Genomic DNA, 24,329 nt, shown 5'->3' with positions numbered 1-24,329 from the left:
CAGAAGTAGCTTACATAGTATTTTGGTGAATTTTGGCTTAATGCATCTGTTTTTTATTTCTCTTTATGTTTTCATGGTGTTGGAGTCAGAATATACTGGTAACTGAAAATGAAAGCTTAAATAATTTTTAGGTGTTACAATAGTTATGACTCTTAATCACTTGCTCAGGAAAAATCTGTTCTTTATCACTGAAGTCACATGAAAAATTGTTCCCTTTTTCGGCCTATGAGACTACTAAAGCAGGATTTTAAGATGTGCATATTAAGGTTTGGGTACTTTAAATGGTCATAAGCATGTATTTATATATTAACATGTATGAAATATTGAGTATTAATCTTAGTCTTAAAAAGAATTAGAACAGGTAATGCATGTTTAACAGTTTGCTTATGTTTTAGTATCAGTAGGTTCCTGTTGGATATGACTTTCATGTGTACAACTTGTTTTTTCTTCTTCCAGATTTGATGAACAGAAGCATGCTTTCCACTGAGACTTACACTACCATTTGTGATACAGAATGTCTCTAAGTGAGAAGAATAGTGTGGTTTTTGCATATGAATCTTCAGTACACAGTACCAATGTACTTCTCAGTCTTGACGATCAGAGGAAGCAAGATATTCTTTGTGATGTTACTATTTTAGTAGAAGATCAGCGATTTCGGGCTCACAAAGCTGTGCTTGCAGCTTGCAGCAGTTACTTCCTTTCAAGAATTGTGGGCCAGGTGGATGCTGATCTTATCATCACTTTACCGGAAGAGGTGAGTGTCACTCCCTTCTGTATTTTACCTGCCAGTGCTTCTAATCTGTTTTGTTCAATTCTGTTTTACAATAGGCTGGTGCTTAACTGAGAAGTTAAGGTAAGGGTTTTAAGAACTGACAGGAAAGAATTTCTAAGTTGTAAAGCTGCCATTGGTTGAGGTGAAGGCTAGACATATCAGAGTGTGTATTATAGACTGAAGATGAGTGAATGCTGTCTTGGGAAATGTATAGGGGAGATCTTTTCAATTAAGTATATATTACTTTTAAAATTGTGTACCTGTTTCAAAGCACGTAAGTTTGTCAAAAAACAGGCCTAAAGTGGTAAAGAGGTATTGTAGAACTAGTCCTCCTATATGAAAAGAGAATACTTTTGGAGTAATAAACAAATAAAAGCTTAAAATGGTAATACCTTTAAATCACTATCATTAAGATTTGGATTTGTATGTTTGAGTAATACAACTGTGCTTACATTCCTTGCTTGCTGCTTACTGTTGTTAACAATTTTCTTTTGCTCAGTTCCCCATCCTTTTTACACACTGATCATTAGCAGCCTGATTTTTTTTTTCTGCTGTTTTATTACTTTTAAAACTGAGAAAATGTATTGCAATTGCTTGCTTTCTTTTTTTACCCCTAAAATACTTATTCTTAAATCATATTGAATTTAAAGGCATTCAGTGGGAATGAGCGAGAACCTGGTATCTGTAGGAAAGAAAATTGATTATTACGAATCTGGAGCATCCAAGACATTTAAAGATTCCAGTTGGTATTTAGTTCAGTTATAAGAGGCATGAGACAACCAAGTGACTGGATTTTTATATGCAATGCTGTGCTTGTAGATGAAAAGTAAAGAGCCTCCAAGTGCTCTGATTGTGCCCAATGGTAGCAGTAATCTGAAGAGTTCGTTCTTAAATAATCAATGGCTTTTGGGGAGGTAATTTATGGTAATTAGTTTTGGGGTTGGGAAATAACATGCAAATTGTTGGCAACTCAATTAGAATCATTAAAGTTGGAGGAAAGGTGCGCATAAATGAGTATTTATAGTGACATTGGAGATTACATTATAAACTTGTTCATGTACAAGACTGAGTTGAGTGTTAATGCAGAAATGATGTATTGAGAAAGGTAGCTATTGTACTCAGGTACAGGCTCACTGGCTTTGTAACATACCGAGATAAGCACAAGGATTCTCTGTTAACAGAATCTTTCTGATTTTATAGAAAACAGAAAACTAAAAAGGTTCAAGTGGTCTCTTTAAAGAGCTTCAGTGGTCTTTGCTATTCTCTATTGCATAATGAATTTCTTACAAAATAATGTTACAGCATAATACCACTGTCACTTTTACTCAACCTTCTTACTGTGTCTGTGTGTTTGTTTCTTATTAAACTTTTTTTCCTAGTGGCTTGGTATGTTGATAGCCTGCATGTGTCTCAGATTAAACAAAAAGTAACGGTGGGAGCTGATGTGGAAGGGAAGTAGGATGCTGGGGTACACAAAGCCATGACTTGGAGTAAAAGAGGGAAATTAGTGGCATGTAAAACTTCTGATGTTTATGAGAGAATTTTGCTTTGGGATAATGGAAAAAATAGGATATTGAAAGAATAAGAAATGTACATCAAAGTTGGAGAAGGGGAAAAATAATCGCTGGTGCAAAGCAACAGTGTTCCAATGAACACTTGAAATAAACCTGAGTTAGAAGGAAGCAGAGTTTGTAAAGAAAATGGAGGAATATAATAATCCTGATATTTACTACTTTGTAGACTTAAGAGGACTCTTATTGTGATTTAGTATTACTGATGTAAGAACTGAACCTACTGAAGCAACAAGCAAAAATACTAACAGTGAATCTCATCTTTTAATCATTTGATCTGTTCACTTGGTAAAAGCATTTTAAGACTCAGCAACTTGAGCTTCTCTTCTGGAAACTGCTAAATATTTTGAAAAGCGTCAGTTTATGAAGCTGCATATTTAAGAGAGCGGCAAACACTGATCACATTGTTTGACGTGTGATTTTTTTTTTTCATTAACCTTTTTAATCATCCAAAGTATTTGAAGTTTAAAATGAAAGACACCAGTCTGCAATCTGAGATACCAAAATAGTTTTGGAATTAAAGTACTTTATATATATATTATATTGTAGAGATTAACTACTGACATCTTGGTGTAGGTTCTGTGTTGTTTTTCCACCAATGTTTTTACTCTATGAGTTAGACTTTCAGCACAAATACAAATTAAATAAATGGCCACTGCAAGAGTTTCTTTTCTAGGTCAGTCAGACCAAGACTCTTTCTAGGGTTCTGTCGTCTTTGATGATAGCCAGCTAGAAATGTGTAAGAGAAAGCAAAATGAGTGGGGTTTTTTTCCCCTCTTGATCCTTCCAGTTATTAGCAGTAGGTGTTTCTACTTTATATAGAAAGAATATACAGTTTTGAAATACCATTGTATTTGTTTTGTTGAATTTCATGTATGAACGTCACTTGTTTTTAAACCTGCTTTAATGGTTTATTGACTATGCTAAGTTTGAAGTTTTCTTGGCAGCTTATGGATAAACTGTCTTTTACACTGCACTTCCCCACATTATTAAGGATGAATAAATGTTGTGGTGTAATCAGTAGTCTTCTCTCCAGAGCATATTTCAAATGCCATTTTAAGAATTGTTTAGAGAGATCATAAGAGTTTACAGGCAGTTTTGCTGAAGTGACTCTGTGCAGAACTCTTCAACTTCTTTTCATGTGTTATGTATTCTTTAAAAAAAAAAAACCCACCAAAGAACCACTAAAAAAAACATACAATTAACTGATTCCTTAATTAAATTGCATGTATAGTTAATTTTTTTGCTGGTAGAAGAATTCAGTATAGTTAATGCATTAATATAGCACTTCATTCAGCATAAAGTCCTGTTCATTTCAATAAAGGAGGGGAGCAGAATGTGGGCTTGAGTTTGAGTAGTTATAATGGACATATGAAAGGCTAAAGGAAGTGTCATGTCACTTGTAATATGCTGATCTGTTTACAGCTTTCTGTCTGATTCCTTAGTAATTTTTTCATGCGTAGATGATGATCATGTTCAGTTTGTAACAATACAGTTTTTGTTTATCTCTGGATTCCCTGTTAGGCAACTGTTCTGTGGTAAAAACTGAGATGATAATGATGGAATTAAAACTATGTACTCCAGAGAGGCTTTAAGCTGACAATAATTGGTTTTGGTGTACAGTTTTTGGCTACAATTCTTTTCATCTGTGGGAGGAGGAAAGGAGTAGTAAATAATAGATAATAAATAGTAGAAAGTAGTAATAAATAATCATGTGTGGTCAAATTCCATTTTTTCAAACTTTTTTGATATCAGCGATGCATAACACTGAGCAAATAACACTAATTGCTCTTTAAAGGAACAATTAAATACCAGCAGCATTTTGATCTTACTCTAGAGTAATTGATGTACAACTTGGGTTTGAAAGGTATCTTTGTAAAGTTGGAATCCAGTTACTGCTTTTCGGGGTACAGCAATATTTTTCACTTGTTAGTACTGTATCGACAGAACATTTTATTAAGAGATTGATCACAGTGAAGAAGATAATTGCCACAAAATATACAGGATAAAATTGTGTCAGAGGATTTGTTTCAGAACGAGTGTGGCCAGGTTTTCTCTGTGGAGCAAACCTGCTGCTTTTGTCTTGTATTCTGTCCTGCTGGTGTGGTTTGCTCACAGGTAGATTTGGGTTCTGTGTGTTTCTGTATTTAAACCCATATTGGCCATGCTAATTTTTTTTTTTTTTAAATAGGTAACACTTAAAGGATTTAGTCCTTTACTTCAGTTTGCATACACAGCTAAACTTATTTTAAATAAAGACAATGTGTCTGAAGTTTGCAAATGTGCTGAGTTTTTGGGTGTACACAACATTGAAGAGTCTTGCTTTCAGTTTCTCAAATTCAAATTTTTGGACTTTAAATTGGATCAGCAGGAATGCCCTAAGAAAAAGTGTTGTACACAGCGTTGTCAGAAAACAAACCCTAAAATTGGCAATGTGGATGATGGAGACCTAGAAGTAGATGATGAAGCAGAAGAACTTTTAGAAAAGGAACATATTCAAACTCCTGACACAAAGGTCTGTAAAGATGAAGAAAATGCTAAATCATCGCCTGCTCTCCAAGATAATGCCAATCAAACATGTGATCCTATACATCTAGAAAGGAGTAGTGTTTCCAGCTTATCTTCCCAATGCCCGAAGTATAGGAAATTCCAGAAAGCTTTTGGAAATGACAAAGTTCATACTTCAGAATCCAGTTCCAGTATTAAAGACATTCGGGTGCCATCAATTGCAGTTGCCTTTCTTGAGAAGGAGGTACCTGATAATGATGGCATACAAAAAGCTCAGGAGTGTGTACCTATGCAGCTGGTCTCAAAATGTGAAGAGACTCAGGTAAAAATGGAAGAAGGGGAGGAAGGCATTGAGAAAAAGGAAGAGTCAAAGAGAGATTCTGTGACTCAGAACGTGTCATGTCCTGTGGAGAAAATGGATCTTGCTGCTTTCCCCCAAAACTCTGCTGCACCTCATGGACTCAATTCTGTGTCTTTTCTACATACTTGTGAGCAATATGGTAACTTGAATTTCAGTAGTATGCCAAACAACGCAGTCTTAGCTGAAAAAACTGTATCAGGTACTGGAGTTGGGAATGACAAAATTGAAAGTCAAGATGACACGCCTTCAAAGGTCGATTTGTGCACTAGGGAAGCCACTAACATTACATCAGCTGGTGATCGAAGCAGTGTGGAGAGAGAGGTAGCAGAACATCTAGCAAAAGGGTTCTGGAGTGATATTTACAGCACAGAAGCCTGTCAAATACATTTACCACCTGCAGTTCCAAAAGAGTGCTTGGAGCCAGTATATTCGGGGAAAAAATCAGAGTGTCCGTGGCTGGGTATCAGGATCAGTGAAAGCCCTGAACCTTGCTCTCAACGAACTTTTACAACATTGAGTTCTGTCAACTGCCCCTTTATAAGCAACCTTAGTACTGAAGGATGCTCCAACAGCTCTGAAATAAGCAGTGGAGATTATGTTCAGGGACAGCAACAAGAACAGTGTCCCTATAATTATGTGATAAGTTTGGGAGAGGATTCGGAAACTGACACTGAGGGAGACAGTGAATCCTGTTCAGCAAGAGAACAAGAATGTGAGGTAAGAATATCTCAAAAACCTAATTTTGAGTCTCTTGGGGGGGGTGGGTGGTTGCTTGTTTTAAAAATCTGGGAAATGAAACTTTAAATAACCATTCAAAGGTTTATATGGAAGATCACTGTTAATTCAGGGAGACTTATAAAGCATTTTTTGGTAGAATATGGAAGTGGTAGATGCTTAGATATTAGATCCCTTCAGGTATTTTTCTAGAACAACTTTATCAGAAAAGGTTTGGAGTCTTAAACCAAGGCATGGGGGGAGGAGGGGTTAAGAAATTTTTTTTTTTGTCTACTTCAGTTAAACTTAAGAAAACTAAACTTTTTGGAAGCTTTGATTTATAGAAACTTAACAGTTTTCTTGGTTTTATTCTGAGCTGTGGGGAGAAGGTGGGAGAGGGATGATACTTCAGGTTTACTGTGAAACAAAAATTTAAGTTTTCAAGCTGGCTTCAGTAGCTGTGTATTTAAGACTGTTTTAATAGTATTACCATCTCTGAAACTGAGGTTATATTTGTTCTTCCAACTGCTGAAATTACTTGGCACTTCTTTCCTTTATGTCATTGATTTGGTAGTATTTTAGGCAGATGCCATACATAAGTAGTCTAATCCCAAAAGATTTTACTATATATGTAGAATGACTTCTGTCACAGTTCTTAGAATTGTAGAATTGCAATAGCTGATGGATCATGTAATGTCATGAAAATTCAGGGTATTTTAAAGTACTAGGTTTTGTCTTTTCAAGATGCAGGGCCTTTACTGAGACTTAAAATAAGTGGAAGATACCATCAATATAGAAAGTTGGTAGGCCAAACAAAAGGCCAGAATTGGTTAAATGCATTCCTCACCTTTACATTACAAAGTAGATGGCATCATTGCTCAGGGCAATACTCTTGTCTTTTTTTTTGGTGGTTTGTCACCAGCAGTAGTCAAACACAGAAGGGGTTTCTTTGTTAAACAAAATTCAGATCTTTGAACCACAGCAAGGTAACATTCTGCTTCTTAATATACTCAAACGTAAGGATTAAAATAAAGTGTCTTCAGTTGCATACTTCATAAAATATGGCAATTATTTTGTAAAGGTAAAGATGTTTTTCAGTATTAATCAGGACTTTGTGATCTATGTATGTTTCAGAAGCTCCTGCTTCTGTAGCTCAGGTGTACACATAGTAGCAAAAGCCTGGTTCTCTCTCCAGCATTAAGAATTACGAGACAAATATTGTAACTTTGATATTTTAAGTAAATGCCTGTTTCAGATGAACTTTTCCTGCAGAAAACTATAGGTACAAAAATGTATGCAGGATACAGTCTTAATAGCAGCTTAGGGGATCCTTTAGACTGTATTAATGATTCTGGACGCTGGTTTTGTGCATCACCTAACCATAATTTACTTTCCTAGACTGTACCGCCTAATTGATTGCTGCACACATAGATGGATTTCATCCTACTCTGAATATGCTTTTGAGGATCTAGTGTAAATGTGCAAAGTACTCAGTTATCTCACCTGTGCTTGAACTCATCTAGCTGAAACCTCTGGGTTTTATCCAGCTCACCTGATGGTTACATTGCTCTTGTCTCTGAGATTTAGGAAGATGTGTTGTGTGGTAAAGAATGCTTAAAATGAAAACTTGAATTGGCCTGTTGGTGTTTGTGTGTATCAGTTTCACCTTTGATTTACAACTGTATCTTACATTCTAGGTAAAACTGCCATTTAATGCACAAAGGATTATCTCACTTTCCAGAAATGACTTCCAGTCATTTCTGAAAATGCATAAATTAACTCCTGAACAATTGGACTGTATTCATGATATCCGAAGACGAAGTAAAAACAGAATTGCAGCACAGCGATGTCGTAAGAGAAAACTTGACTGCATACAAAATCTTGAATCTGAAATTGAAAAACTGGTATGTATAAATATTGATTATGGTTGACTCGAGTCTTTCTCTAAATGTCTTGACTGGACAGCTGGCAGTAGTGTGAGAGTGAGGTGACTTACTACTTTTTCCACTCAAGCTTAGAAAACTTTGTCTTAAATGACTTCTTGGTAGCAGTTCTAGATTTTCTGTGCTTTACTCTACTCTGAAGTCCGCAGAAGGAAAAATGTGTGTCCTTGTTTCCATTCAAGTAAAACTGCATCACAGTGTAGTTTTTGGTGAATGGTGTTTCTGAAGCCCATCAGCATTAAGCTTAATTGTACAGAATGATTCCCAAACAGTCATCCCACTCTTATTTTTCTACCTTTTTGCATTTCTTCCTTTGTGCTTTTGTTCTTCAGCTCGTGGTATTGCTCATGATCAAGTTTACAGTTATGCAATTGTTAGTTGTGTAAGTATTGTTCTTGTAACATATTAACGTGGGCTGGTGAACTGTTTCCTGAGTCTTGAATCTTAAAAATGAGACCCTTGCAGGAAGGCGGAAGATACAGCAGAACTCAGGAAGCTGCTTGCCTTTTTAGCAGTTGTATCAAGATTGTAGCTGAGGAATTAATGCATCCAGATTTCTCTCCAACCATCTGTTAATATAATTTCTCCTTCTTAAAAGGCAATAAAAAGATAAGTATGTAACTTAAGAGAAATGTGGATAATCTGAAGTTCTCCTGGCAAGAAAATAGAGTGGCTTTTTTCTGGTCTTTGTTTCTGACCCTCTCATCTCAGTTTCATAGCTGATCGTACCATGTGCACTAAATAGTTCAGTTGTTTAGGGTCACTGTACTCTTAATTCTTGTTTATGGAGTGTTTTAGACTTTGTGTTTATGTACATGAATTTAGTATCTGCATCAGCTAGGAACATATGCAGTGATGTTGTACCTTTCTCCTTACGACTTCAGAGTGAAAAGGAAAATAAAATTAGAGCAAAGTGCTGTGGGCTTGAAACTTACTTCCCTGAAGTGATCCATCATCTTTCACTATGTGCGCTTCTGCAACAAAGGAGATTAACTAAAGGAAGGTCATCAGTGCCATACAGCCCTGATGAGTTGACAGAGCAAGTCATTCAGTGTGCTGAATGAAGAAGATACTCTGGGAGGGAGGGAAATCAGGTGATTGTGTTAATAACAGTTACATTATTCTGACTGAAGAGAGAAGTTGCATTTCTGACAGTTCAGAACTTTCTGCCTTTTTTTTGTTGTCATATTGTCATTTCTGTTTGTTAGGTAACTTTGTCAATATTGTGCAACACTTAGTGTGGGGGGGTGGAATTAGAGATTCATCTGCAAGATTAGACCTGTAGTTGACTAGGTGACTGATAATCATAGTATAATATCTTTTCTTCTGTGGACCTGTGCTGGAACAGACTGAATGTCTGCTGTTTGACAGATATCACTGTGCAAGCTCTAGACAATGAGTGTTGAGAATTGTGAGGTGACGTTTGAGTTATGAATCATGCTCTAGGCACAAACATGTTCCAGTCGCTTATTTTTTCCAACTGTGCAGGTAAGTTTCTTCAGAACTTCCTGAAAAGACCTTGTTTGGAGCTGTTGAACATGTCTGACAGGAACTGATGTTATGCACCATCAAACTTGTGTAAGTTGTGCACAAATACAGAAACTTAAAGATCTGTCTAGGCATAGTTTCCAGGTGGGTGGAAGAAAAGAGACATTTGTGAAAGGCATTGTGTGGTACATCTAGGTGGCTTCATGCATGATGACTCCTGCCTTGCTCCTTCTTCTCTGGGTCAGTCATGTGTCTCAGGCCTGTTAGTCTTTGATCTTCTCCTGGTATCCTCTGTAATGTGGCTTTGAGAGAGGATAATATGGTGTAGCTATAGTTTGAAAACTCTTGACAAGTAGATAATACTATGTGCTATAACCTGGTAGGAAATATTATTTGGTTAAATTCGTCATCCTGGCTTCCAGTATGTGCAGCATGTTGTCTTGTACTAATTTCTATTTGTTGTTGCTTATCAGGTTTTTGTTCTCTTAGATTAAAAGATAGTATTTGTGGTGTGTTTCTTGGGAAAGTCCTGTATCTGGAACAGACTAACCCCCTGCATGAGTAGAGGCTGGAGACCAACTGGCTGGGGAGCAGCTTTGCTGAAAAGGACCTTGGGGGTCTGGGCAGACAGCAAGCTGAGCATGGGGTCAGCAGTGTGTCCAGGCTGAAAAAAAGGCCATCAGTGTCCTGGGCTGTATTAACAGGAGTGCAGCCAGTGGTTTGAGGGCAGTGATTCTACTCCTATACTTAGCACATGTAAGACTGAATTTTGTGCCCAGTTTTGACCCCTCTCAGTGCCAGAAGTACATTGACAAACTGGAGCAAGGTTAGGACAAGGCCACCAGGATGGTCTGGCCTGGATTACTCTCCTGTGGTGAGAGGCAGAGGAAACAGGACTTCTGCTTGGAGAAGAGATGGCTGTGGGGAGACCTAATAGCCATCTGCCCATATCTGTTGGGAAGTCCTCAAGATCACATAGCCACTGGGAGTGGAAGAGCTTCATCTTCCCAGGGGGTAGTACTTCACAGCAGGAGAACAAGAGACATTGTCATAAATAAAAATGGGAGGTTTCAGCTGGATATAAGGAAACACTTTTTTCCAATGGGGACAACCAGGCAATGGAACAGGTTATCCAGAGAGGTTGTGCATGCTCTATCCTTGGAGGTTTTTGTGACACGGCTGAGCAAAGCCCTGAGCAGCCTTATCTTAGCCAGAGCTGACTTTGTTTTCAGCAGGAGGTTGGACTACAGACCTCCTGAGGTACCTCCCCACCCAAGTGATTCTGTAAAATTGAAAGTCTTATGTTAAGCTCTACTTATATTGAAGAAAAACGCTGTTTGGTACTGAATCTAACTGTTATCTGGGAGAATTAAGTTTGGTCATTTCTCTTGATCTTCTGTATTGGTAATATAATTTTTGACTCCCATACAGTCTTTGCTTACTGATCTTGCAGGTGAACCTATGTGTTCTTTTTTTTCACTACTGTTCCGTATTTGAGAATACATGTGGGCCACTCAAGGAGATGTTGGCTTGTTAGAAACAGCTTCTGAGCACCTCTGTATATTCACATTCCTTGTACTTTCTCACCTCAAAGCTTTAAAATGAGGGTACTTGTGAGGGGGAGCAGAGTAAAGGACAACTGGCCTCAAGAAGCACTACTTCCCTAAAGATTCTGTAGCTCAGAGAAGGATGTGTCAGTGAGTGACATACTATAAGCTGTGATCCAAGAAACGTAATTGAGATCTTGTTATATATACTATAGCAAGGAGAGGAAGTGTGTGAACTAAATAGATTCTTCACCAGAAGAATTAAAAGAGCTCTCAGTTTGATGATTATTGTGATCTCAAAACTACCTGGCATTACTTTGCAGTATTAGTGTAATGCTGCTAAAATAAAACAATAATATTTAAATACATTAATCTGTCAACAGCTTCAGATGGGGGCAGGGACCTTACACTGGAATAACTATTTCTGAATGTTGAAGTTTGTGTTAACCGGCAGTCCAGGTAATTTCATCAGTCCATAATAACACAGCTGAGTGCCTCTACATACCCAAAATGTACATAAAGTGATTTCAGATTAGGAGATCTGGCAACAGCTGCTCCCAGTATGCTGACAAGTGGAAGTTTATTAGCAAAGCACTCCTTCTAATCATTTTAGGCAAAAAGGACTGGCAACAACTGCTTCTCTTGCAAAATGCCACTTAAAGTTAGTCAGTTCTTACAAAAAGAAGTTGTAGAGATTGCAGTATGAGTTTCTCCTGCAAAAGGGAATGTGAGAAGGACTGAAAATAATTAAACTTTCCAGGAGTGAATTGACGTAGCAATTGTGATAACACACAGTCCCTATGATTATTTCTTAAAAACTATTTAAAGCTTTGTATGTCTTCAGAACTCTGCCTCGAATTCTATAATTAATTAATTAAAATGTGTGGCATGTTTGGTTTGTGGGTTTTTTCCCCTTTTTTTCCCCAGTTGTTTCCTTATGGTCTTGCTTGTTTCCTGTTCTTCTTTGCCATTTCCTTATTTTTCTTTTTTTCTGGATGTTGCTTGTTTCCATGATTAGACCAGCCCCTCAGTTATTCATGTCCTTTCATCTTCAGCCAGTTGTATCAGAAGTCTCACAAAAATTCATGACATTGAAGTAAAACAAAACAAATAACAAAAAAGCTGATTTTTAATGAATGGTACGTTTTTCTATTTGATACTCATTAGTGAATTGCAATCCTTTCTGCTGCCTGTGGTGGGTTGACCCTGGCTGGATGCGAGGTGCCCCCCAAAGCTGTTCCATCACTCCCCGCTTCAGCTGGACAGGGGAGAGAAAATATAACAAAGGGCTTGTGGGTTGAGATAAGGACAGGGAGAGATCACTGAACCAATTACTGTCATGGGCAAAATAGACTCAACTTGGGGAGAATTAACTCAATTTATTACCAATCAATCAGAGTACGGTAATGAGAAATAAAACCAAATCTAAGAACACCTTCCCTCGACCCCTCCCTTCTTCCCAGGCACAACTTCACTCCCAGATTCTCTACCAACCTCCCCAGCAGTGCAGGGGGGCGATGGGGAATGGGGTTTACGATCAGTTAATCACATGTTATTTCTGCCGCTTCATCCTCCTCAGGGGCAGGACTCATCACGCTCTTCCCCTGCTCCAGCGTGGGTCCCTTCCCACGGGCTGCAGTCCTTCAGGGACAGACTGCTCCAGCATGGGTCCCCTGCGGGGTCACAAGTCCTGCCAGCAAACCTGCTCCAGCATGGGCTCCTTTCTCCACAGGGCCACAGGTCCTGCCAGGATCCTGCTCCAGCACGGGCTTCCCACAGGGTCACAGCCTCCTTCAGGCACCCACCTGCTCCGGCGTGGGGTCCTCCCCGGGCTGCAGGTGGATATCTGCTCCACCGTGGACCTCCATGGACTGCAGGGGGACAGCCTGCCTCACCATGGTCTTCCCCACGGGCTGTAGGGGAATCTCTGCTCCAGTGCCTGGAGCATCTCCTCCCTCTCCTTCTTCACCGACCTGGGGGTCTGCAGGCTTGTTTCTCTTACATGTTCTCACTCCTCTCTCTGCTGCTGCTGTTCTCTGCAGTTTTTTTTCCCCCTTCTTAAATATGTTATCACAGAGGTGCTACCACTGTAGCTGATGGGCTTGGCCTTGGACAGCAGTGGGTCCATCTTAGAGCCGGCTGGTATTGGCTCTGTCGGACATAGGGGAAGCTTCTAGCAGCTTCTCACAGAAGCCACCTCTGTAACCCCCCCGCCCCCACTACCAAAACCTTGCCACACAAACCCAATACACTGCCCTGTGTTTGGAAAATCCTTTTGCATTGCATAGCTAGATTGTAAGTTCTTCAGAGCAAGGACAGTCTTATTTCATGTCTGAGTGGTGTCTGCCACTCTTAAGCCTGTTTGCTGTGTAAATAAAACTCAAAGCATTTGTTGTGAATGAGATTGTTACACAGCTTTGGTTTAGCAGCAGTTTAGGATTTATTAATATTTTGAGATAGATCACAAGATTAGGTTGTATAATTTTAACAGTGATTTGATGGAATTTGTTACAATCAAATTTGCGACTTAAAGATTCGAAAATGGCAAGGATCACCCGACACTTACAGCAGGGTTGCACACAGATGGAGGTTAAATCAAATCACACACACGCACAGACAGAGAAAACAGTTCCAAATCACAGAGACAGGCAAATAGTTCCGAACCAAACTGCAAATGCACATGCACAGATACAACAGTTCTGAACAAAATTTTACACAGAGGTTAACCTATGATTAAAATTTCCCTTCTGTGAGTTTCATAAATTACTGACTTTTATGTGCTGGCATTCATCAACAGACGTTCAGTAAACCTCACAAAATCAGGCCTTTAAGTCCTTGTGAAATTGTCACCAGACAGTCCTTCAGTCCTTGTGAAATCTACCCTGAGAGGTGTCCCAGCTGGGTCACACAGCCTGCTGCAGTCCCGGAGAGCTCAAAAGGTCTTGCCATGGATCGCTATTTATAGGGTCTTGAGATGATTGGCTTTGGTCATTATTTTACATTCTGGCTACAATTTGTGCTGAGTCATTCTGATATACAATTCAGGCAGCAGATGGCCCAGGTGTGGCCAAAGAGTACCTGAGCCCAGAAGTCTCTGTACTTGCAACCAAGGTAACAGCACAATGGGAGGTTTTCCCAAAGCATGCATGGCTTATCCTGAGATCTCAGAGAGGCCTGGGGGAGGCTGCACCACCACAGCATTCAGCTGGTATTCTCCTGTTCCAGTAGTAGGTTACCTACCTAGTGGCACCTCTGTTCTTGTCTCTTCAGTTCACTAAACTGTCATTTCTCCGTCACTCTAACTTCCAGTGTTCTAGTCCGTGCCTTGAAACAGACCGAAGTGCTGCATTTCCAGAGAAAATACTTTGTTTACAATTTTAGCATGTGTTATTTCTTTAATTTTCCTATATTTTCTATTTACTTCAGAAACTCTTCTTAACTCCATTGTTTGTTCTACAGTGCACTTAGCACTTAAGAATTGAATTTATTTTTATTTAGCAGAGTAGTATCAATAGTGAAAACATGATGTCTGGTTTTCAACATTTAACTTTTAAAATATAAATCTCTATGAAGACTGCTTTGCTTAATGTTTTGTTGACCCAGTGGTAATGGTTTAAATGTTACCCTATAGAATTAGTGTTTCAGGAATACTTGCAGTAAGTGAAGCTAGGTTTCATTTATTAAATAACTACAAATTACTTTTTGGCTGCCAGCACGAGTTTTGAAAGAGTTGTATGTCTGAAAAATCACTTCAAATAGCTGAGTTGATAACGCTTCAAGAGAGGTTAGGATTGTCCTTTTGAGAGGCATTTGATTGTGTCGGTGTTTACCTTCTTATTGCCAAATTACTTCTGTTTCAGCAGACCAGATTATTTACAGTCTTGTTTTAGCTTTATTAGGAACATAACAAACTATAGGTTTTGTGTTAAAATGCAGACTAAAAGGCTGTTTTTCTTCTTGCAGCAAAATGAGAAGGAGAACTTGCTGAAGGAAAGAAACCACATTTTGTCAACTCTGGGTGAGACAAAGCAGAATCTGACTGGACTTTGCCAGCAGGTGTGTAAGGAAGCAGCTTTGAGTCACGAGCAAATACAAATACTTGCAAAATATTCCTCCTCAGATTGTCCGCTTTCATTTTTATTCCCGGAGAGAGAACGAACAGCTCCATCTGAGCTTGCGATACCAGCGTGTATAAAGTTAGCAGATGGTCTTTCAGGTGTTACATCTACAAGCGAGCAGAGTTCTTGTTATCAGTGTGTGAAAAGTGTGTGTGATGCAACATACAATCAAGTACAAGAACTGCGTCCAGTTTCTGTAAGAACATTAGATAAAACTTCACTTGTGGAACAGTGTGGACAGAGCGGTGGTATCACAGACTTCTGTCAGCAGATGACTGACAAATGCACTACAGATGAGTGAATCAGTTCTCTTCCTATTGCCAGCCTCTCAACATTGCAACTAAAAGTGAGATTGAGCATTATTGTAAAGTAACTTAGTAAGTGAAAGAGAAGATGAGACTTCATCTTACAAAACTACATTGACAATGACATGGTCATTATATTACTTGGCAAGCTTTGGGTTTGCTCTGTGTAGTTCTAGAGTGTGATTTGTATGTGTCAGCCCTGGAGCTTTTTCTGTGTGGTGATGCTAAGGAGAGTTCAGGAAAGTTGTTGGAAAGTATAAACTCTGTGCACAGATATTTATTTGTCAGAAAGCTTTCATTCGGGTATAGAGCAGCCTTCACTCTGATTTATGCCACAGTACCTAATGCCACTCTGCATCTCAAGAAAAGCCTCCTAACAGGTGTTTATGCACAATGACTTCTATACGTGGAATTCTTATCTCTTTATTTTTTCCTGGTAGACAAACCTTAGGGAACTTATATAGCTCTGTAAATGTTTATTTTGTAGATGGGTTAGGATGACATGACAGTATGAGGAGATTCTGGCTAGTGCTCTCTGGAACAGCTCATTGCTTCCTGCTGTTCCCATTCCTGTGCCAGAGCCAGCTTTTATTGAAATATATGCCTTTGTCTTAGCTCTCCAGTACGTAGTTAAGACAAGTGGAACAGCGGAGGTGCTGCAGCATACCGCTCTCTTCTCTAAATTTTGTGGGAGGAATAACAACATACTGGGAAATGCAGAAGTTTGAAATTGATGCAATTCTTTGATTAGTGTGCATTGGATCCTCTGGCATCTGAATGCCATATGCTTGTTAAAATTCATTGCTGTATTGTGACTTGTCCTAGCACCTTCAAGCTTGCTGCTGTTTGTGGTAAGTTGGAATCAAAGTATTGTGAAAGTTTTAAGGACAGATTTTTGTGAGGTATTCAGGCACCAAATTTGTCGATTTCAGTGCCTGATTGCCTGAAGTAATCTACAAATGTATTTGTTCTCCGATCATTGGGACCAGTAAAGATCTATTTCAGAATTTTAGTCTTCAGGATACTTTTATGGCTAAACCGATAGTACATTTTCAACGGCTTGTGCTATAAGCATAAACATATAGAAGGTGTAATAAGGAAATGAGCTGGAGGGATTTCCTTTATTTACTTTGTGAAGGAGAAATTCAGCCACTAAAAATAATCCCCATTTTTTAGATTTTTACATGGCAGTAGATGCATATTGTATGCCAACGATGCTTTGTTATTTAGATGTTATTCTCACACCAGAACTAAGTATTGAACCTCACCACAGAAAACTTTGGTTTTGCTGGTTTACAAAACATGAAGAATCTTGTACAAGCCAGTGGAATTCTTCATTTCCTACCTCAGAGTGTATATTAGCTTTTTGTGTGCATGTACAGTAGGCAGCAACTAAGCAAAGGACTGTTGTAAATACTGCTTTGCAGTTTTATCTTGCAGTGAGACAAAACTTGTTCTTGGCAAGGCTCTTCTCCCACCACCCCCCATAGGTAACATAGCATTAATAAATATATTAAGACTATTAAGCCACTTATTTAAAACAAACATTTAAAATTTGACAGATTTCAACAGTACTTCTTATAACCAGCACATAATATAAGTGACTACACTACCTCACCTATGGGATTGAAAGTTGATTTAAATCTCTAGTGATATCTTTGGATTTTCACCATATATCATTACTTTTTTAAGGAGAAAATTTATGTTAATGGAGCATAGCTTGTATAAATCACAGTGCTTGCAGTAATTGAAATTCAGAAATAAATACTATATGGCAGACATCATGAGAGTTCTACTGCTTTGGGTATATTTTCAGATAATTGAGTTGAAATTCTTTTAAATGACTATCATTTATATATGTTGATCCTGTAGATGTATTACTCGTGAAGCTCTCTGAGTTTTTTTCTCTGTCATCTGTATAAGCCTGGTTAATTTAATTCTGCCTCTCTTCTGTGCTGCCACCCTGGGCAGTGTTTTGCTCCTAAGTCTCCATTTTATTTAAAAAGCAAACCAACAAGAAACAATGAAAAACAAAACAGAAAACCCCAGACCTCTCTACTGTCCATACACAATATCACTTTTAAAGCTGGTGATATTCTGAAATGACGTGGATAACGGCATTAAAGCATTGTCCTAATAGTACACATACTCTGAAATGGAATTCCTTGGGTTAAATGTTTGTTACAAAGGGATGGAGCATGTATGTAGAGAATGACCGACTGGGAGCTTAAACATATCCAGTGGCCCAAACACCTGACACACTTCACTATGGATGTTGGAAAACCAGGTCAGTGGTTACCAAGTTCAGAGGCTGGAATATCTACCAAAGAGTTGTGCTCCACTGCTGCAGTCTGGTGATCGGCCAGGGTCTGAATTCCACCCAACAAATGGTGCATGGCTTCCAGTGCAGAAATCATGGCTATCATTCACATACGATAAAATTCATGTCATGTTTTTAAACCCATGATGAACTTGATGAAGTTTGAGGGTAGGTTTTTGCCTAATCAGCTGTGTCTAAATAATTTTTAAATATTTATTTAATACAGTAGACCTACAAGTTGCATGTTGACTTCTATAGCCTGTGTCATCAACTTGCAAAAGTTAAGAATGAATGACAATTTTATGATACAGAATTCTCAGGTAAATGTTTTGGAGTTTGGGTTGGGTTTTTTTTTTTTCAGTAAAGAAATACTCGATTTTGAAATTGTAAAATACTTTGTTAAAGCATGTTTTAAAATAACTTTTGACAGACTATCTTAAAGCCATAAGAGTATGATGGCATACAGATTGTAAAATAAACAGATAATTACAACAGTTGATTTTGTATCTTTCATAATTCAGTATTTTCTAAGACTACAATAAAAACCACTATCCTTTCTACAAAGGCTTTTCTTTTTTTGTACAAATCTTTTGCAGTGAAAGTCTTTACTGGTGCATTATTCACTTATGTAGTACTACTAAAACATTTCTGAAAACAGTAGCAAAGTAGTCTATATAATTTATAAGTTCCTGAATAATACACACAGTAGCAAATATTACTGAGTTGGAATAAATTTCCTGTGAGTTTATTTGACTTTTTTGTGTCCTGTTCTGTTTCAGTGAGCTTTCTTTTCTTGGGAACTTTGATATTGATTTATTTTTAAAATTTTTTTAATTATTATTTTAAGGGAGAGAAGAGGTAGGTGGCTGATTAATGGGATATTGTAGGTTTTTGGGGTCTAGAAAAAATTTGGAGGTGATGATTCCGTGCATCACATAGATCAGTGCATGAGACTGAGGTTTATCAGGGGAAGTTGTAATGATATGTATGTTTATTAAGCTTCTCGAGAAGTATCTTTGTAATTGTAGATCTGTTGGGTCCTTTTAAATAATGAGAAGGATTGCAGAAAAATTACCCTCTGAGAAACTGCATTTATCCTAATCGCCGTCTGTACTTCTGAAACAGTAAACTGTAATACTGGATCTAGCCTTTTAGTATTGTGTTTTACCTTGCTCAGAAAGCTTTTCATTAGAAGTCTTCCTTCATTTAAACTTTTTGGAACCTGCGCATTTGACGCTGTTAAGTCTTAAAGTACTTGATCCCACCAGCAGACCCTTTGTTAAAAGTTAAAACGGGGAGTGTGGGGTGAAAATGCTGGAAAGCAAGGTCATTGATCATAAGGTTCAACTTTCTGCTTATAATTGATAAGGCAGTAAAAGCTGTCTCTCTTTCTCCAGGACAGTTTTGTCCTTGGAATTTGTAGTCACTTGGATTTAGTTAGCATGTTGTGCATTTCTTGACTTTAAGAACCAAGATGTTAGCTTGCACAAGAATGTTAGCGTGGTTCCTCTTTGAGGAAACTTAAAATCTTGATGCAGAAGTATGTGATATGTTTAAACTCCTCTTAATATTCAGCAAGAAACAATGGCAATGAAAGCTGTAAGGTACATATGCCAGAGATCAGTACTGGACAATTAGTTCTGCCTCTGAGTAGTTTTTAGGAAGTAAGAAATGAGGAACTGCTGATAATTGGCACCCTTTATGTGAGCTCTGGATTTTTGTCTGAGCGCGACCAAGCTAAGTGAAACTTGCTTAAAGTGAAATAGCAAAATTTCTCCAGAAGTGGAAAAGAAGGGTAAAAGCACATGCTTTAACTGAAGCAGTTTTGGAACAAATTTCTATAATACTCTTCTGACAAAGCATGAACAGAATAGTTGATCTTTACAGAGCAAAGTGAATGTTGTCCCTTTTTGGCACTGAAAGAGAAGCTGGACCCTTATGCCTGTTTGATACTTTATTGTTTGCATATTGATTTCTTCTTTGTTTTCTTTCTGTTCTTCAAAAGAATGAGCCTCAAAAGCACACAGCTGCAATTCACTAGCATGTATAAAGGAGAATTTTAATATTGGTACATTAAGACTTACTACCGGTTGAATTTTTGTGGACAGAACTAAAGGTAAAAAAGAAGGGAAAATGAACTGTTTTAGCAGAGGTTTGAATAAGAGAGACTTCATGAATATTGTAAAAGCCTATTTAAGCATGTGTTATGCTCTCCAGGCCTCTTAAATTTGTATACACTGCACTTCAGCTTTTTTATTACTATTTTTAATCTTTCTGAATTGCAAATATTAATCTGACAGATTGTGGACACTAGCAACCATTTTTTTTCCCCACCTTTAGATAACTGGGATGGGACAGGGAAAGCAGTGTTCACCTCAGAGATTAAAGCTTTAGAAATGAACAATATGTTTAAACAAACATTTCTGTTGTGAACAAGGTGGTGTCTGAAGATCTAGGTAATGGCATTTGTTGCTGGGAAATGTTTTGTCATTTTAGGTTTAAAATAAAGGTTTAAAACAGGTTTAAAAATAAAGAATGAGAAGTGCTTATTTTCCTGTTGAGGCAGGGAGGATTCAGGGTAGAACTTGTCAGGAGCACATGCTAGAACCCAATTTTCTTCTAGTTTAGAGAAGGTATTTTTTACTTTTCTATCCCTTCTCCACTGTTTTGAAGAAATGGAGGAAATATTTGTAATAACGCTCATTCAGAATACAGTGTAGCTTTCTAACAATGCTATTAAAAAAAAAAGTTTCATATATACTAGGTATTGTAAGCACATATACAAATAGTCCCCTGTTCCAAGGAGATTTTGATTAAGGGATGTGAGGTATCCCAATAACAGGATCTGCAAAGTACAATATAAACTATAAGCTCATTTTAGTTTTAGGACATTGTTTTGACTTGCGACCTACAAAACACTTCATTAGATAGGCATTCTGGGCTATGAGGAGGGATAGCATGACTGTAGGAAGGTAAAACCAGCTTTAGACTATGACAACATATATCTGTTTGGTGGTGGATTATATTGTCTAAATAGTAGGTTTACTTATTTATAATATATTGCCAATATTGCCTCCCACTTAAAGATGCTATTACCAGCTAGTGTACTGAGCAGTAAATATTTTATATATATAAAAAGAAAAATAATTTCCCTGAACTCATTAGAAATGCTAGTAGCTGCTAGACAGCGGGATTGACACATGTCATGGAGTACCTGGAGCATTCTTTAAGCCATGCCATCCATATAGGAGTTAATGCATGTGTCATTGTTTTCCTGACTGCATTTGGATCTGTTTTTGAGAGGAAACTGAGGAGCAGGACAGCTGATACAATACTTCTTTCTGGCAATGTCAAGCAGAGGAGGCCACGTTGCATGGTCAATATTCAGTAGGAAGTCTTGAGGTTACGCTTATAAAGTTCACTAGAAGCTGAATATATGCTTGTAGACAGCCTTGAACTGCAGTTATCAGATAAAAGTATTGTGTGTATGTAGTGGTTTCTTTCCCCTGTCAGCTGGTGAGAAGCTTTTCCTAGTGCTACAGCCAGTGAAGAGCTTCCAGCTTTCAATGTATCTATAGATGTATAAAAAATGAAGATACAGATGAAAACTATCAATAAGTTTTTATAGGTTCTAGTAGTAATTTAAGACTTCGTGTATTTTTTGCTAATGAAAAACTGATTTATCAGTGATTTCATAGTGTTCCAAAGTTAGAAGGTCAAAAGAATGTATTTGTAATGCCAATAGAGGACATCAGAAAAGTGTCATCTGCTTTTGGGATTTCAGTTGGAACCAAATTAAACAAGCAACTTCTTTGTTCTCTCAGTTTTTTAATTAAAAAAAAACCCAAACAAACAAACCACCACCAAAGGAAATAAAACCAGGCAGTGTCAGACTCTGGGAGACAGAAATCGGTAATTTACGGGATTTCCACCTTAAAAAAAAAAAAAAAAAAAAAAAGACTTTTCCATTATTTTCTTAACAGGAAAACAGGTTTCTAGGTTTGCTTTCATGGAAATTTATCACAATTTTCACTTTTTAAAAACTCACTTTTCTGCAAAAGGATATAAGTTTATGAAGAGCCCCTTTGAATACAGAAGAACCTTGATGCCTGAATAATTTGGGGTGTGAAGATTCTGTTTCTGTAACTTTTTTCTTCCAAGCTGCTAATACCTGCCTTGAAATTAAGGGCTAGTGAGGGTCTTGCAAGTGTAATATAGGTTCCCAAATCTCTATTTCATACAGTTACATAAAAACTTGATTTTTCAAGAGTGCTGATGTACTGTTGCTTTTTCTTTTATTTGTGCCCATGTTGTAGACAGATGCCTTTTCATCAAAAAGATCTGTTGATCTGGGATGGGGGTGGTGGGGAGAACGGCAGCCAGCTACGACTTAGTCCAGCCTAGGACTTCTTACAGAGGTCTTGCTGATGCTTAAATAAGGCCCTGAGTCTTGCTCACTGAGCTGGAATGTGAGCACACAAACGTGGCTGTGCATCTCTCTCCATCGCTCGTCTTTTTTCTACAAATCCTACCGCTCCAGTGGCTGCTTTTGTAATTCGAACTGTGCAGTCTATTTTCTTCTTTAAACTATAGATGGCAGCATGACACTGTGTCCTGCCTGCATTACTGCTGCTCAAGGTGAGAGCAACTAAATCGGCATTTCTTGGTTTGAAAAACCCAGAAAACTCGTGGAAAAACTAAATTATTTTTTAAAAAATAAATTCACAAGATAAATTTCAACATCTAGCTTTTCAACCTGCAAATTAACACTCACCTTATTAATTTCAACAGATTAGTGATGCAAGTGCAGCATAGTGATTACTGATGTTGTTCTGTTGAATTCAGGTCTGAATTCCAAAAGCGTACATTCTGCCTGTAACTTCTCATTCTTGAAGTATATTTTATCTTATGGACTTGAATTCAAGACAGAAATGAGACCAACGGTAAAAATAATTAACAAAACATTTCCCGATGCTTTCTGCATCGTGAATATACCTAAGTTGGAGAGTACATTGAAATTTGCCTTGGGCCTCACCTAACAGCCTTTTAGCACCTTTTTAATATTTAATTTGCTATTAGTTCAAGGAGTTTATATTACATGTTTTCTAAAAGATGAGGTTTTTAAATTCTGTGCCAGCATTGGGCCTTTTAAATATAAATAGGGACAGAAATAGATTATGGTTTAAAACTCAAGCTGCTATGTTCCAAATCATATGACTTTGCTTTAAGAGACTTGATCTAATAGCATCCATTGTTTGTGGTCAAGGAATTATGATCTTGCCAGTTTGTGCATACTGCGCAGCAAGGTACTGGGAGGTAATTTCCACAAACGAAGTTGGGGATGATTCTGTTCCCTCTTTCCTCCTTCTTGGTGGACTCTCTTCTTCCTGGGTGCTACTCTGAAGAAGAAAAAGGCTGTTTTCAAGCAAGCCAAATGGTACAAGGTGATACCAAGTGTTCGGTATACACAAACAGAACAAACCAAGCTTTGGAAGAAAAGATTTGCTTTTACGCATTTTACAGAGCATCAACTGCAGTTCTCAGCTGATGCCATGTAACGCTGCCCACAAAGAAAGGGGAAAGGAGAAAGAGTTAGTTGACATAAAATAGATGCCTATGTTTAATTATTTTGCTGAGAAACTATAGTAGTATCATTCACGCTGATGTCAGTATGCTAGGTTAAGCCTAAGAGTGTATATTGAAGAAAGAGGAAGTTACAAGCTAGTATTTCAGTCATAGGCTGAAGCTTTGTGTAGTTCTCAATTGCTTATCTAGATAAAATACTTGAAAACTCAGGAACACACAGATGCTAACAGTAACTTCTCCCATATCCTTTTTTCCCACATCAGCTTCAAAAACCCAGACTTGTTAGTTCATGTGTATATGGCAAAATTATCTGCCATGATATTACCAAAAATAGTTAGCTTTTATATAACTCTTCCTATAGACACAATAATAAAAGTGCTTTTACGGATATTAATTTGCTTGAAGAATAACAAGCTAAACTGGAAAACAGCTTTTTGTTTGAACAGTATGTAGAAAAGTCTTTGTTCTCGATGTATTAAAATGCAAATGTTAAAAGCAAGAATATACAGATGTCATAAAGAGAAAATCCTTATTTCAAAGCTGATATATTCCCCTGTTACTTTACAGTTATGAGAAATTTCCAAGCATTTCAAATGCTTTTTCTTAGTAATGGAAAATGACCTGTGTATAATTCCCATCTCAAAAATAGCTTACAAAAATCATTTGAGCTGTCAAAAATTATTTCTGCCCCATCTTAAAATCAAATGGTTATGCTTCAGCCCAGAGAATATATTTAACACTGGACTATAAAACTCTGAAAATACAGCCTGAAACATTGATGAAACCAAGCAATAAGACAGGGTATTAATCCTTCTTTATTCTTTTCCTATTATGTTGATCTGAAGATCTGGTATCTGATCCCAGAAATATTCTTTGTTGACTGTTTTACCCTGCAGAGCTCTTAATGGGGAAAAAATAAACTGGGGGGAGGAAGGCTCAATGCTGCAACTGAAGTGCTTGCCATGCGGTTGTTCCAATACTTTCAGAAATATTCTTATGGCTGAGATTTTGCTTGCAGGCTCACAAATTTAGGAAATCTATCAATCAAAAAAAAATGTTATGCTGAGAACCCAGCTGCTGTGCATTGTTGGGAGTT

At 37.7% G+C, this 24,329-nt stretch overlaps 1 protein-coding gene across 6 annotated transcripts in view; it reads left to right on the top strand.

Annotated features, from left to right (window-relative positions):
- Window positions 1–18,400, top strand: part of BACH1 (BTB domain and CNC homolog 1) — a 31,398-nt gene extending 12,998 nt beyond the window's left edge. For 2 of the 6 annotated variants that reach the window (XM_052795045.1, XM_052795046.1), the window contains exons 2-5: window positions 457–754; window positions 4,535–5,929; window positions 7,624–7,830; window positions 14,868–18,400. In XM_052795045.1, coding sequence (XP_052651005.1) covers window positions 515–754; window positions 4,535–5,929; window positions 7,624–7,830; window positions 14,868–15,323 — 2,298 coding nt within the window. In that variant the 5' untranslated portion in view covers window positions 457–514 and the 3' untranslated portion in view covers window positions 15,324–18,400. The other 4 variants (XR_008236396.1, XM_052795049.1, XM_052795047.1 and 1 more) reach the window with 4 other exon arrangements.
- Window positions 18,401–24,329: the final 5,929 nt, after the last annotated feature.

The sequence above is a fragment of the Harpia harpyja genome, chromosome 8 (assembly GCF_026419915.1).
Source record: "Harpia harpyja isolate bHarHar1 chromosome 8, bHarHar1 primary haplotype, whole genome shotgun sequence".
NCBI lineage: Eukaryota > Metazoa > Chordata > Aves > Accipitriformes > Accipitridae > Harpia > Harpia harpyja.
The sequence above is the reverse complement of the archived record's forward strand: the minus strand, read 5'-3'. Positions and strand labels throughout refer to the sequence as shown.